At 38.1% G+C, this 16,218-nt stretch overlaps 1 protein-coding gene across 1 annotated transcript in view; it reads right to left on the reverse strand.

Annotated features, from left to right (window-relative positions):
• Positions 1-16,218, reverse strand: part of SPTLC3 (serine palmitoyltransferase long chain base subunit 3) — a 160,139-nt gene that overhangs the window by 53,904 nt on the left and 90,017 nt on the right. Inside the window, exon 6 of the mRNA XM_026794488.2 lies at positions 101-292. Coding sequence (XP_026650289.1) covers positions 101-292 — 192 coding nt within the window. The remainder of the gene's footprint in view (positions 1-100; positions 293-16,218) is intronic.

A 16,218-nucleotide genomic window follows, 5' to 3' on the forward strand; every position in this document is an offset into this window, starting at 1 on the left:
ATGAAGGTTGTCTGCCTTGTTACTCCCACAAATTGCTGTAAATCACTTGCAACCAGAGGAAAACTCAGCTGTGGATACAGAATGACTTTTTCATACATACTTTTTGTTGTTCTCTCTCCGCAGCAATGTTACGTTTTTCTAGTCCCCAGGCTCTCATAAAATCTCGCAGGTAGCCAAATATTGTTCCCACTGCAAACCCCACGAAAGTAAAAACTGCAACATACATTGGTGCCTGTTCAAAGTGCTCAATAAATGTTTTTTTGTAGAGGGTTCCGTTTGATACTCCATTCTTCTGAAAAAACAGAAGAGAAATTTCTGATTAATACATTTAATCTCATCGCAGCTTTGACCTTGGGGCAAATCTTTTTCTCTAATTAGGAAAGAGATTTAGACCTCACACTATTTATCAGCTGAAGAAGAGGACCTTTAACATTGCAGTTGCTACTGATCACTACAAGTATTTCCATTTTCCCTCCTCTCATGTCCTCAGCTGCAGATGTCTTCAACACCACTCCCTTGTCTATTTTGAAACATAAGAAACTTATGAAAGGTTGGCTGTGTATTATTGTGCAATTGGACAATTATTTCAAAGGTGATTAAATGGAAACCACAATACTCTGTCTTGCAAGAGAGAGCTATAAAAAGGGAAGGGCAGCATTAAAAGCTCACCTACACTATTCCTGACTGCTTCTGGAAGTCTTGAGTAACCAACCCATTGCAACAACTAACCTATATAAAACAAATCCTGCCTAAACCAGGGCACCTTTGCTGTGATGTTCTCCAGACCTGAAAGAGTATCCAAAACTTTATGATCCCTGCATTCTATTTCTGTTCTGATTTCATAAATGCTTTTAATCCTATTTTCAGTAACATCTCCCCTAATTCTAAGGCTACTTAAGACAAAATAGAGAAGAGGAAAAGTAAAGAAAAAAAGCTAAGAAGACACACACAGACAGTCTTGCTTGTTGGAGTCAGTGATTCCATTGTGAGCAAATTCTAGAAATTTACAACAGTGTGTGGACAACATATTTTGTCACTAAAATATATCAGGATTTCAATTTCCAAATTAAAGAAGCTAAGTTTTACAGTTGCCTATATTCAATAGCCTCATTAGACTATTCTTTGGAAGAGTGGTAACTCCCTTATTTCTGCAAAACATGATGGCCTTTACAGATACTGTCTAGTAACAGCCAATCTGCTAATCCAAAATTAACAAAACACAATCCAGAAAAAAAAGGTACCCTGATAAAAAAAGCCAAAACCAAACAAACAAGTACCCATGACATATATTTTGACATATTATAAAGCAACACTGCCAGCATATGAAGAAATACCATTTCTGTCTGTGGGAAGGACGAACTAAAGATGTAGATTACCTAGTTATGTAATGTAGCAGGCTGAAATAGAATATTCATATTAAGAACAACTGCCAATTCACTAGACTTGTAAGGACAGAATACTATTGATCTTCATATTGCATTAAAATGTCTTTGCCCTCACAGGATTTAGATTTCTGTTGTAACATGCTGGTCCAATCATTGGATTCCCCAATGGTTTTGGAGGAGAAAAAGAAAAAAAAAAAAGTAAAGCATTTTTGGGCACAAGAGAAAATAGAAAGGCTGTTAAGGAAACTTAAAAAAGAAAAAAACTGCTGGTTGGGCTGAACAGAAACAAATTTAGACTTTGGAAACACTTACTGCCCTGCAAGGGAGAAGGAATGCAGGACTGGCTCTCACCATGTGAGGGAACACCTTTGAAGAAATAATACACCTGCACTCCTACCTCAAGCTAATTGCTCTTTTAGGGCAACCTATTTACCATGAAAAACATTTTATGAGTATGAGTTAAACACATGGTGAAGTCAAATTTCACATGAGTCACAACAGCTGTGTGCACATAGGGATGAGATAAAGCAAATATTTCAGAAAGGATTAAGCTCAGTCCTATTACTTTACATTTGCCATGGGCTAAAAGCATGTTTATGGTCACCTGTGGAAACTGAAGTGGCATTGTAGTTTGATGTTCTTGAATCAATTGGCATCAAGCTATGATGATGTGATAATGCAACTGAGCCCAGAGGAGAGAGTTATGATGTTTCTGTTCATTGATTTTTATTAAGAAACACTTTATTGCTGAAACCTTATTGGTGAAGGGACAGGAAAGCTCCTATCAGATTTCTGCACTGTAACATCCTTCTTCCACAACAAAACCGTGCTGTTGTGGAACTCTCATTTCAGCAGGTGCTATTTGATGCAGTCAGTGTGACACAGTAGTTAACCAGGTAACCACTGTCACCTTAACACAAATGGCTGGGAGGAATGAGCACAGATAGTAGTGAAGTATGAAGAATGTGCAGCCAGGTGTGACTCACATCTTTCAGGCTATGAAGGACAAAACCCAAGAGTCTTCAAACAGTTGGTACAAGGCTGGGAGAACAAATTCAGACAACACAGTGACACCCTGTCTAAAAATAAAGTGAGGAAAACAAAGAGTATTTAAACCAACCCTAGAGTCCCACAAATAAGTAAAGAGAGAGCCTCAAGAAAGAATAATCAAAACAAGTGGATTTGCTGCTTCTTGAGAGTGGGAGAATGATAGCAGGGATGTTTTTGTGCAGCATTTCTGATCCAAGCATGGGGTATATGAGTGACTGACTGAATATCATGTGGATGTTCAACTTCAGCCAGTCTAAATTGGCTGAATTGGTCAGCGAAGCAATGGCTGTCATTTTGCACTGCATTACTGTTGACTTTTTCTGTGTTATCATAAAGTTTTATCTCAGAAGAAGGAGGTGGATTTGTAGACTGTGCTTTAGAACAGCAGCTATACAGTGAAGGAAGATGTAATTCAACTGCTGCTGGCACTGAAATCAAATACAGCAGATTTCCTACAAATGCCTGAAACCATTCAGAGATCATTAGTCACACCATTACACAGCAGCTGCTCTGCTGAATTATGTCCTATTACCTGTAATAACACCAGCAGTAGACAGAACATTTTCTACTCCATACCTTAAACTGTAGCAATTGGTTGGGCAAAAATTCTAAAAAACATATAAATCCTTCCAACTTTAGCAATTGGTGGCTTTGAGGTTTTATGACTCTAAGATTGTCTTATCACTTGTAACAGCCATCAGGGGATAACTATGAATGTGTTCATCATTTTTGAACCTAAAAATGCTGGGAAATAAATTGTGACTTTTGATAATTAATTTCATCTGTAAAAATGTATTTCCTTTTTTTATAATGAAACTACCAGACAGTTTACTTTAACTGCTGTGCTTTCCTACTCAATTACACAACTCATAATTTTCTATACTTTAGAAAATTCTGCCTCTCCATTTGTCTCTTCCCAACCTAGAAAAATCCTAATCTATATAATTCTAGTTGAGTCTCCATGTCCTTCCATGGATTTAAACTCCAAAAAAAAAATTTGAAAATTCTATATTTTCAAGCTCAACTTTGTCTTCACTTCTCAACACCTTTTTGAGATGGAGAGGATGAGAATTAAAATTGCATACCCCACTTGAGGGCACAGTAGGGATTTATAAATCTGCAAATGATGCTTTGTCTTCTTTTCGGTTGCTTTTTAAAGACTGTTAACATTCTATTTGCCTCCTTGCCACAGTTTACAGTTTCACCTCTTATGATTACATATATCCTTCCTCAGTTGCAAAAAGACCAAATTTATAGAACATTGCTGTTTGTGCATTTTTGGGACCATTTTCCCTTCCAATTAATTATTTGGTTTTTATTTAGAGATCTGCAATTTTTTTCTGATCCTTTGTCAACATTATACAAACTACCAACGAGAAACTTCTGCACTGTTTCTTGTTCAGATCTAATTTTTCAGCAACCTGAAGAATTCCATACTGTCAACATATATTGTCATCTCCTTCTCCTTTTTCCACACCACTGATGAAAATATGAGAGCACATGTCCAAAGAGTGATCACTGGGGATTCCATTCCCTGCATTTCCCTCGTTATCTTTTCAAAAATTGTTTATTTGTAACCCCTAATTTCTCAAAAAATTGCATAAAGGGCAACATAAACAGCAGCCCAGAGTTACTCAGCAACTTCATCTTTGGCTTCCTTTAAAAATCTTGAATAAACATCTCTTGTGGATATGTTAATCCACAATTTACTGGCTTGTTTTAAAAAATTCTGCTGGCATCTCAAATCAAAATAGTTTCTCAGTGGCCTGCCACAAAGTACATTTACCTTCCAGGCACAAATGCAGGCAATCTACTGGTGCAACATAAAGACACTCAACACAGAAAGGCAATGGGTGAAATTCAGAGAGAATGGATGTTTTACCAAGGAGTTTTACAAGTCTAGGATTTCATCAGCTTCTTGGAAACCGAAAGTGTAATCAGGATATGCAACTTTTGTGTGCTGATCCCCTGCTTAGCTGGTTTCCAGTGAGATACTGCAGCAAGAGAATTCCTTGCAGCAAGATTTTGATGCCAAGGAAGTCTTTGCAATGCAGCAAAGTCAGCTTTAAGTACAATACCTCTTAGATTCCCATTTTCCCATTAGCTGTAGTATTTCAAAACTCTCCCCTAATGAGGAACCCCTTCCAAAATGCCTCCAGTTTTTCAAATGGAGAAATCAATTCTCACAACAAATCTCAGAGTGCTATTAGAAAGGACATCAGTATAAAATACTGAATATAAGGGACACACTTAAAATTTCAATTTTAATTGAAATAGTTTGCTCTACTAATAATGTAAACTCATCTTGAAGTCTACTAAACACACGTCTGGTAACACCTTTACAAGTAATAGTTGCAATATATATTTTATATATTTTCATTAGCAAAGAAAAAAATGATAGCTATGCAATAGTATGAATAATACTTAAATATTTGTTCACACTACTGTTAAAATTAGGAGATAATTTTTCATTGTATTTAGGTCCTGCAGCCCTTGGAATTGTGCTGATTGGCATGAGCCAAATTTGCATCAAGGGGAGAATGAAGAATTGAACAGCACAGAGTGCCACAATACCAAACCTGTGTTGTGGCCATGAGTAACTCCCCAGCAAAGAGGTAACCAGGTATGCTGGGTGAGTGGAGCTGTATCAAGGAAACTGAGCCCCAAAAACCCATGTTTTCATGCAAATCTGTTCTACAGTGACAACAAGCTCTAGTTAAATATTCTCCTGCTCTTACATCCACTTCCAATATAGCAGCAGTAGGTGCAGATAGGTATTTCTCTGAAATAAAACTACTGGGGGAACAATAAAGTCTTTGTCTTTAAATAAAAGTTCCCTGGCAGGAATAAAATCTGATCCAGAGGTGGATGTAACTTTATGTATGTTTCTGGATCAGATTTTATCAAGGTTTTTTATACATTCATACAATGGAAGCTGACTGATCTCCATAATGCTTCCCATACAGATATGCACACGAAGAGAGAGGTGTCGAAAACTGCGAACCCAGTGACAGCCATGTTTGCTCAATATCTGACAGAGCTACAAGATGAGAGTGAAATCTTAAACAAATTAGGACACTGTGCTCCTACAGCAAAAAAAAACCCATGGGAGGATAAACATAATTGCTAATGCAACATCTGATTGCTTGCAGATAGTTTGGTTCTAAATGGATGTTTCCCCCCCAGCATTTGAAGAGCATCTGGGACAGGACCCTAAATGTAGATGATTTTACATGTCCTAGGATGTGTGAGACAGCCACATGGGGAAGAATATAAATATCTCCATAAATAATGACATAAATGAGTGACAGGATCTCCAGAGGCCTGTAATCTTTTGGAGTACTACAGGATTCCATTTCAGCCAAGGGAAGGGCATGATCCAGCTGAATCCCACTTACCACTGGATAGTCACAACTTTAATGGTCTGGTGTGCAATTCTGTCTCCTATAGATCATTGCCACCAGAGGGCTGGGTCCCAAAGAGTAAAACTGTCAGGTTCTGTGCAAACTCACCATGTTGACAGTCACAATTACTACATTTTCCCAAAATCACTTAGGAATCCATTAGACACTGGAGGAATCTGGGTGATTGTGTGCAGTTCCCAGGAGAAAAAAAGAGGAAATTGAAATTATGAAAGCAGAAGTTCCCTGTAATGAATATACTACTGACACAAATTTAGATTACTTCATAAATCTCCCACTTACTGGCAGTGATATCCTTCACTTTAAATGAGTGATTTCCTTTCTGTAACAACACATTTCAGATCTTATAGGCTCAAGTTTCTAAACCATAAGCCAAAAATAGTTACATGGGGAATTCATAGATTACTGAGCTATAAAGACAAGACTTAAATTAAATATAGTTGTGAAACTTATAAGTTTCTAACTTATAACTTAGAAATTAACTTATAAATGCTAAAATGAAGGTCACTGCCTCTTGCAGTGTGACAAAGCCACAAGAAAGTGGCTACAACACAAACTACAAGTAGCAACCAAGTCAAAAAACCTTTGATTGTTATTAGTGTGCCTGCAGAATCCTTGTTTAGACTGATGATTGATTTCTACTGAAGTTTCAAGAAAAAAAATAGACACCTGGTAGTAATACAATCAATAAAGACTACGAGTAAAATCTTCAAGACAGTCCAGAAGGTTTAGGAAATATAGGACACCCTTTAAATAACTTAGGAAATGTACTCTTGAACTGGCAGAGATTTAGGATTTAACAATTCAGAAACTAAAAAGTTCACTCCCTATATACACTATTAAATGCTGCTTGTTCTGCTGTTTGAGGTTTGTTAGAAGGATGGGTCTTCACCACACTTTTCACAAGCATCAGGAAATGGCTTTTCATTTGTTAATGAACCGTCATCTAACTGCTGACTAAAAACTTGCAGCCTCTCTTCAAGACAGCACACTAGAGGCAAACACCACAAAGGTATGAAAAGACAGGATTTTCACCTTCCTTGTGAAGACTTGCCTAATCTTTTCAGCTGAACACAAATTAAACTACAACTTATCAATCTTGCAGCAATTCTTTTAGCATCAAATACACAAGTCTTTCAATGCTGACTATGACATTAATCCTATGAAAATACAGATGTGAATGACAAACACATCAGAATATACTGTGAAATGTTGTTATGTAATGAGGATAAAAATACTCATATGGTATAATTTTCAGGCTAACACTTTACTCTGATGCTAAAATGAAACTTTTGATTGCAATATAGGAGGCTGGGATGATACAGAAAACTTTCTCATAAGTAACATTCAGGAAGAATATTCAACAGTGGCAAGAGTTCCAAAGAAGAATAAATATGAACTCAGAAAGTACACATTTTATCTTAGTTTTGTCAGATTTTATTGAGATATTTATATGAATTTAGTAAATGTCTTATCTGATATATCTGAAATTCTACCACTGCACACATTATTACAGGCAACATGCACTCCAGTTTCAATCAATGTTTAATTTCTCCTATTAAGAAACTTCCTTCTGCGTGCGATTTTTGCAAAACCTACAGAAAACATCAGCAGGTGTTTTCATCTTGCATGAATTTAGTCCAGCAGGCAGAACTGCACACTGCAGAATGGCCACAGTGCTTGTCAAAAGAAAAGCCACCTCTAACTCTTTATAGCACAGAAGCTTAGACTGATGCACCCAGACTCAGGACAAAACCCAGTTGTAAACCATGAAAATGCAATCTGATGAAGGGGAGAAAAATCATAGAAAACACTGTTCTGAACTTCAAGGTTCATAAATTGCAATGTAAACCATAGCAGCTACTCCCCAATACCAAATATCTAAGGCACTTAGATCAAACAGTACATGGGGGATAAAAAAAAATGCACAGCAAACTCTTTTCCTAATGGCTTTACATTTGTACATTTGAAGCAATAGTAAGAAACACTAGACAGAAAAAGTAACATGATTGTCTTATACAGCTGTAATTCTCTTACTCCCAGAAACTTCAAAGTGACCCAATGTACATAGGAAATCATGAGGGCAAAGATGGAGCTCAATATTTTTAAATTATTAGACACAAAACAATGAAGTTCACTACCCAGAGAAATACTTACAGACACTAAAAGGTATTTCCTAACCTCACAGCAATTACAGAGCAGAAAGCCAGGCATGTGGAATCAGAGAGAAGTGGATGAAACACCTGGGTTACAGCAATCCCCACATTGTTGGTGGTGTCAAGTTGCAGTGTTTGCTATGATTTCCAAGGCTTGGGGTAAATTACAGGATTCACACTGCTTAGCTGCATCAGAATATTTCCTGATCATCCAAATCCTATGGCTTTGGCTTTAAAAATACACAAACAAACAAGATTATAATGATGAAGTGGTATCACTTCAAAGGCTGCCAGTTTCTGCACGACTGGTGATGATCTGCTACCAGAAGTGATCTAGCATTTAGAAATTAATCCTATGGATATCACATACATTTTTGATATGAAACTGTTTATTGAGATGAAGATTGTAATAGTGTAAAGATTCTCAAGATGTGCTAAGCAGACTGCTAGTGATTTTGCCCAGTGTGGATTCTGAGTTAATACTCACCTGATGCAATCCACCAACTCCTACATATTTCCTACACAGTGACTTTGCACCAGAAAATGTTTAGGTTAGCTATCAGATTCCTCTTCATGCAAAATTCCCTTGTGGAGAAAATGCTTCATTTTCTGCTAAAACTAACATAATGAATCCTCATTGGACCCCTGCCCTTTCCCTATTATATGGCACAACAGCTTCAAACAGGGCCAGGATTTTGCAGAGATTTAATAATGAGTTTAACACACCTTCCCTATCAGAATGGAAGTGGACATGGATGCTGGATCATGCCAAATGAACATTCAGAAGCAGTCTCAGGCCATTCTTAGTCCCTAAGAGTATGGCACCAATTTGGATAAAGACTTCTGGAAGGCACAATAACCTTGTTAAAAGAGGACAAATGTATTCACACTTCTTACCTGAAAGCTGCATATCATCAGGATAATTTGCACATTATTTTCCTGATTCTGAGAGTTATGCACAAGTTAAGCTGAAACTGTGTGCATTCCAAGACATTCCTATGATTGCGAGGAGTACCTTATCATATTTCAAAAATGTGTTGAAAGAGAAAGTCATTGCCAATCTTGTTAATGCAATCAGTTTAACTGGATTTATGCCACCTCCTCCAAGGTAATTAACTACTTTGAAATTATATTTTAGTACAAATATCTTGACATACCACAGATGGAGAGGAGAGAGAGAGAGATAAGAAATTCCATAGCAAAAATCCCCAACAGAGAAAGCAGAATTTCTCATGAACAGCTGAGAAAGAGGCAATCAAATTTGTGCTGCCAGCTTGACAGACAGGGGGATTAAAAACTCAGTAGGAGGATGACCATCTGGGTAGACAAGGACCACCTCTGAGTTAGGATAAGAATTCAGCATCAAAAGAGAGCCCTAGGGTGAAAAAAGAATCAGAATAAATTCAGTTAAGGCATAGCATATAGGTTTGTAGGACAGAAGATTTCGAGGAAGGTGAAGGCAATACCCATCCTTATGAACATGTCAAGAAAATTAATAGCTTGACACCTTCAAACACAATAAAAGATGTTTTAAGCAAGAAGACAAAAACTCATTTAGCCAATCATTAGGCAACTTGGTAGCAGTGACCATGGCTAATTAAAGTCAGCTGTCCTACACCAAAGCCAGCATCACAACTGGTACATGTGATCAAATCTCTGCACCATTTAATTTAACAACGTGATGATGGCTGCTAACCCACCTATCATCAGTGTCCTCAGAGAACCCCAGTCTAGAGTAACCCACATTCACCAGCTTGTTCCCTAATGTAGAAAAGGTACATAGTTTAACCAGTGACAACCAATTACCTTTTTCTTTTTCACCTAAAAATCTACAGAAGCAGTAACATCCTGCTCCAGCTATTTTTTTGCTTGAAAACTGCCAGGAAAAGTGGTTAAGTAGTGCCCACACCTACACCTATGAGAAACTCACAACTGGATGCCTCCAGGTACAGCAGTTCTGCAGGAGGTTCTCTCCTCTTCCCATCAATTTCAATTTCTGCCTGGTACTACTGGAAAAGATGATCTTGGCCTATATGACTTAATTGCTATTTAATTGTTATATTAATTAACTATTATTAAATTGAATAATTCAATCAGAGTTCAAAAAATTTCATTTTACTTCAATTGCTTGAAGATCAATTTAAAAAATCTAGAAATAAATTGATGCTCTTTTAAAAGTGCATTATACACGGAAACGTTCTTTCCAAGTTGTTCCAGTAATTATCTAAGTCATAACACTGAACATGAGACCTGATGGCTTTCACTCCTCTGAACCTTCTGTACCTATCCAGGTTTGCAGAAACACCCTTAAATAAATCTCTCCTCAGATTTTACAGCAGCCTAGATACAAACAAAAAGGGAAGTCCTCACCCCATCAGGTACTGATTTTCACCAGTGGATCAATGCCTACCTAGAGGTAAACACCTAGAGCCTGTGGTTCTTGGCTGAAAAGACAAGGGTTAGGAAAAAGAAGCACATGAGAAGTTCAAGGGACAAAAATCAGGTGCAAGATTTCTGAGGTAAAAGGGTGACTGAAGTGTTTTGATGTTTCAGCAAAAGAAGACACCTTTACAAATGCATAGCAAAAAAGTTGAAAATTAGTGTTCGAACAATCTTAACCTTTTTTTTTTTAAAGAAAGCAATGGCCTTCTCTCTCATGGTACCTCTCTGTCTGCAAGCACTCATCTACTAAAGCTTTTGAGCTCATAGAGCAATTTCAATCAAATCAAATTAGGCCTTCATGATATCAACTCTTCTAAAAGCTTCAGGAAAATGTAACCTTGACAGTCAAAGGGATCTAAATCCCTGAACTGAAGGACAGACAGCAATAACTTGGCTCTTTAGCCATTCTTGGAGTGAATTACACAAGACAATTGCAATAACCCATGAACCAGCATCTCTTTAGGTCTGAACAAGGTTCAGCACACTCTTCCTCTTTCCCCTCTGGAAAGAAAGGATGTGTAGGCAAGCTGGGATGTTCCAGGGTGGTGGAAGATGCTGGATATGTAACAACGTGAAATCACTGCTTGTGGGAAAAAATGCTTACAGGCATTTCACAAGTCTTTCTCTTACCTCCATTATTATTTCTTCCCATAATGCCATGGGGCAAATTGGAAGACAATACTCAAAACATTGCTGCACTTTGGAAGTAATTTCAGGAGACATTAATGGTGTATTACCTCAAAGTTTTCATTTATACTGATCATAAAATGGTAGAAATCAAGGGAATTAGGAAAAGCAGGAAATGGAACAGCAGAATCACAGATTACAGGAGAGCATAACTGTACCCAGAAATAGCAAGTAATGCTATAGGAAGCAACATTAAAAGTAAAAGGAGTTAGAGAAAAAACAGCCATCTCTTAAGAAATAAATGCATGTTAAGGGCAGAAGGACAAACCGTTCTAGAGCTACTAAGCAGTACTGATGCAGGTCTCAGCTGAAGTGTCCATCCAGCTTTATGAGAAAGAAGAGGTGAACCAGATGGAGAGAACTGGGAAAAGAAGCATAAAGTCTGGTCAAGTGAGTTATGAGGAAAGAATGAACAAATCTGAATTGTCTGGTTTAAAGAGAAGAGAAAACCCTGATGACTGGCAGCCTAAGAGTGTTCAAACATGTAAAAGATAACTGCAAAAGAAGGACAGTAATCTGTGCTCTGTTAAGCATCAATATGCTTAAATTACACCCAAAGTGATCTTCATCAGATATGAGAAACAACTTTGTACTGATAATATCAGTTAAATGTGAATCTAGAGCAATGGAGGTGTTTATGATTGTTATAAACCTCTGGTGGGGACATTTTATGTAAAGTCAAAGCTGATATTGTCCATCAGAAGACAGAAGAAAGCAGTGCTGTCAGTCTTAACAAAACCCCAAAACACAGTGACACATCTTATGTGGTAAGAGGCTCCAGAAGACCCTTCAAAATATTCCAGCAGAAAACCAGCTCTGGATAAAAGTGATTGCAGAAATAGACTAGATAACATCTCAAAACACATATAAGCCTCATGTCCTATTTTCCTACTTACCTCACATTCCTAAAGCTCACTATGACATGAAATATGGAACAGAAATGACTGAGAACTGCAAAAACAGTTGGTACATATTTTCAGAGGGTGAAATGCAAGCAGATAGAAAGAACCTCTGATTCAGACATGCTGGAAGAAGGAAATAGGTATACAGACTTTCTGCTTAAAATTAAATTTATTGATCAAATTTGGAAAGTACAGAGATACAGCAACAATAGTTGGCAAAGCAAAGACTGGTAGGGTCACCTAGAAGGATCTAGAAGCTCTGGCCAAGAACACTCTTCTGAGCTACCAGATATGTTTCAAGAGCAACAGAAGATGCCTAGACACCAATCTGATTCCTTGTCAATACAATCCAAAAGGAAGGCTCATGTAAATGAAACGTGGTTTTAAAACCCAATAAAATGTAAAGATTTTAAAATACTAGTAAAGTAGTCTCTTACTTCTGAAAGAAAGAAGTTACTGCTGAAACTTATACATGATAAGCAAATAAAAGTTCACACAGAAGATAAAGAAACTTTTTTCAGAAGACTTCATGTTTTACCTCTACCCTTTCACATTTGCAAAACAAAAACAAACAAAAAAAAAAAAAAACCCAAAATACAAATCTGAGCATAAGAGAAATGTTGCATCCTTCTATAATGACTGTTACAAATGTATTTCTGCAAAGAGTCAAATAATGGCAATGACAAAAGGTCCCAGTTTTCTCTCTCAACTGCAGTGGAGAGAGGTTTCAAATTTGTTCCAACAACTTTAGTCCCTCCAGAACTCCCCTGAGAGAACACTTACATACTTACAGCCTACCATCCAGCAGAGAAAAGTATAATTTACTTGTGAAAAATGTCCACATATACAAAACTGCCCCAATAGTGTGTTCCATGGTAGAAATCAGTTAATAGAGAATGAATAACATTGAGCTACAAGGAAAAAAACCCCAACAAACTACCTGAGATCTCATGACAGAAACTCCTAGCAAAATCTGTCCAAGGAAACACTCCTGTGGGGACGTATTTAGAGATTTCAGACATAATGCTTTACAGTGGATTCTGGAACAATTTTAGTATACTCTGATAACTCCTGAGTTTGTGTTCTTTCCCAGTCCACAGGGAAAGCTGGGCATCCCCTCATACTCAATATGAAATTAATAATAATTAAGAAATTGAATGTGCCCATCCTGGGCACAATCGCCAATGTTATGGACCAAAGGAATAACATCAGCCTGTGCAAAAAATATCAGTTGATACAAAATCAATGGTAAGCAGGACATGCAGAACAACCATCATAATTCAGGAATATCCCCCTCTGAGGACCATATTCATACTAGATAGTATTGTCTCTTTTTCCATCCCTCGTTTTTCTTTATTTTCATGGATCAAAGCTAATCTTAACGCTGCTGGAAGATAGCAAGTATAGTAAAATACCATTTTCACTTCCTACACCATAATTTTTTGTCTGCATTCTGCTCAGGAGGAAGACAGTAGAAGCCCTTGAACAAAACTCAGGTAGAGCTGCTCCCCAGCACGTGATGAGGCAAATGCACATCTCCCAGTGGGGAATGCAGCTAAGGCAGTACGAGGTTCCAAAAAAGCACAACTTGGTACCTGGGAAGTGCAGCTGGGGGCACCAGAACAAGGCTCTAGAGAAACTTTGAAAAATGATGAAACTTGCTTCCAGAAAAACAGCTCCAGAGCCTAATCCCTGAAGTGCTCTATGAGCTCTAGCTTTAGGTCAAGAGAGAAGTGAATGAAAGGTTTCCCCTTTTGGATGAAGGCAGTTCAGACTAAGCCCAGTGCTCAGTACAGCCATTCCATGGAGCTCTTGTGTGAAAATGATACAGAAATGTCCAGTGAAATACAATGGCTTTCCCAAGAGACCTTGAAAGGTACCACCAAAAAGTCATGCCAAATTTGGAAGAGCCAGACAGAAGCATGCCAGGAGAGGATATCACTTCATATCAAATATTCTAAAACATAGATTCTGTATGAGTCGTTTACTTGACCAATGCATTTCTGCTTTATTCTGACAGAATCCCAGTAAGCCAAAGCATGGGGTAAAATCCAGTATCCTCTGTTATTTGTTAATGAACAAAAAAGATCAGAATTTCATTTAGAAAAACCTGACCAATGGAGGAGTATCCAAATAGGGATTCTATCAGCCAAGGAATAAGGTTTTCTCTTACACCAAGAGAACTGAAAATGCAACAGACATTGCAGTGAAGATATACAGGAAGATTTAGGAAGAAAATGTAATTATGCTTAAAGTTGAGATTATTTCATGGGTCTTGATTGTAATGGAATGTAAAATCTTTAAAGTATCTTCTCACAGGTGCATCACACCATATAGATTATTTATATTAAAACAGAAAATAACTGGGGCAATAAATCCATGGCAGGAATGGAAAATATTTGACACAGGCATTCCTGCACCGTCAAGAGAGAGGATCACAGACCGCAGAATTTTGAAATTATTTTCTGTGGGAGCCATTCCAAGAACCTGACAACTTTGTTTGCAAAGCTGAGTGGAATTATTTTGAAATTCCATATATGTTCCTTTGTCTCTGTAGTCAACTTAAGTAATAACAACTTCTTCCTGTGTTACAAATCTCAGTAGAATAACGTGGAAACCTGGCATTCCTACACAAATCTTTACAATTCTATCCTTATTTGCTAAGATCCATCTCAGTCCCACACAGCCCTCAAATCCATTTTTGCTATCTTACAAGGCATGCTGCAGAGGACATCACATTTCCCCAGAAATATTATGATTTTTGAGCAAGAAAGAAAATTTTTAAGAAGTATATCTTTGAAGAATGTATGACAACATGGATTAAAGCACTTTTACAGACTCAGACAAAGTGAAGAAAAGTATTGCAAGAAGTTACAAAAGAGCTAGAATTTTCCTAATGGGAGTATAGAATAGACCTGGCAGCAGCAGCTGCTCTGTTTTAACTAAACCTTCAGTCAGCATTAAAGTACTTCATTTCTGAGTACTACATGCAAGTCAATACACATGCTGGCTGTGAAATTATTTGTGACTCTGCAGCTCGCCACTTCATAGTCTGATTTCTTTGTTATTTATGAAGAACAAAAAACAAAGAGAAAATCAATTCCTGTGAAAAACGCCAATCACTTCTTTTTAAAATTTTAAAAGTTTTATTGCAATAAAATGGCTATAATTAGAGTAATAAAAATTTGGACAATTAGGATTTAGGACAATATGAGACAATAAAAACAAAGAGTTATGGACAATCTGGGCAAAATAAGCCTGACTTTCTCTTTCTGGGCAAAATAAGACCAAAAAAGGACCCACGTTAACAGAACATGCTTAACCTTTGAAAGCAACAGCCTGTTGCATATTCATCCATGATGCATCAATACCATTCAAACACAGGATTCTGTCTGGTCAGTGTCAGCTTCTTCCTCTGAATCCTGACAGCATCCTCAGGGCTGAGCAAAGCAGGAAGAAGTTCGTTTTTTCTGATAAGAGAGCAATAAATTCTCTTTCTCTGACAGATTCAGGTGTCCTGTAGCTGCTATCTCGGTGTGAGTCCTTTCTTTAAAAAAAAGTATCCTACATAGCATAGTTGTCTATTTTAACATTATGTTATAACCTAAAACTATATTTAACACACTACTTAAGAGAATTAATACAGCCTAACTTTCTAACATAGCACATACAGTATTTATTTTAATATTTGCGAAAACCCAATCATAAAATACGCATTTTTCACAACTCCCTTCAAGACTGCAGCTGCTTGCAGATCTCCATCTCCCCTCCTTGAACCACTCCTCCCTGCGCTTGCTCGCCGTCACCCCGGCTGAGCTCACCCGCCGCAGACCCAGCCCGTCCACCTTTCACCTCCTCTCGCCTTTCCCCGGAGCCCGGGGCTACGCCGGCACCCCCAGCGCAGCCGGCACGTCCCGTCCCTGCCCCAGTTCTCACAGCGCATTTCGCTCCCTGCGGCGGCCCCGCCTCCCCGCAGCCTCCCCGCGCCGCCCTGCTGACAGCGGCTCGGCTCAACCCAGCCAGCCGGACTCGCCGGTCCGGCCGCTGCTTTATCGGAGTCCCTCATTTCCACGCGGCCGGGCCCGCTGGCACCTGGAGAGAGCTCCTCGGCCCTTCGCGAGCGCAGATTGCGCTGAGACTGGCTTGGAAATGAGGAGGAGTTTGTGAAAAACGC

Source organism: Zonotrichia albicollis, chromosome 3 (genome assembly GCF_047830755.1).
Source record: "Zonotrichia albicollis isolate bZonAlb1 chromosome 3, bZonAlb1.hap1, whole genome shotgun sequence".
Classification (NCBI taxonomy): domain Eukaryota; kingdom Metazoa; phylum Chordata; class Aves; order Passeriformes; family Passerellidae; genus Zonotrichia; species Zonotrichia albicollis.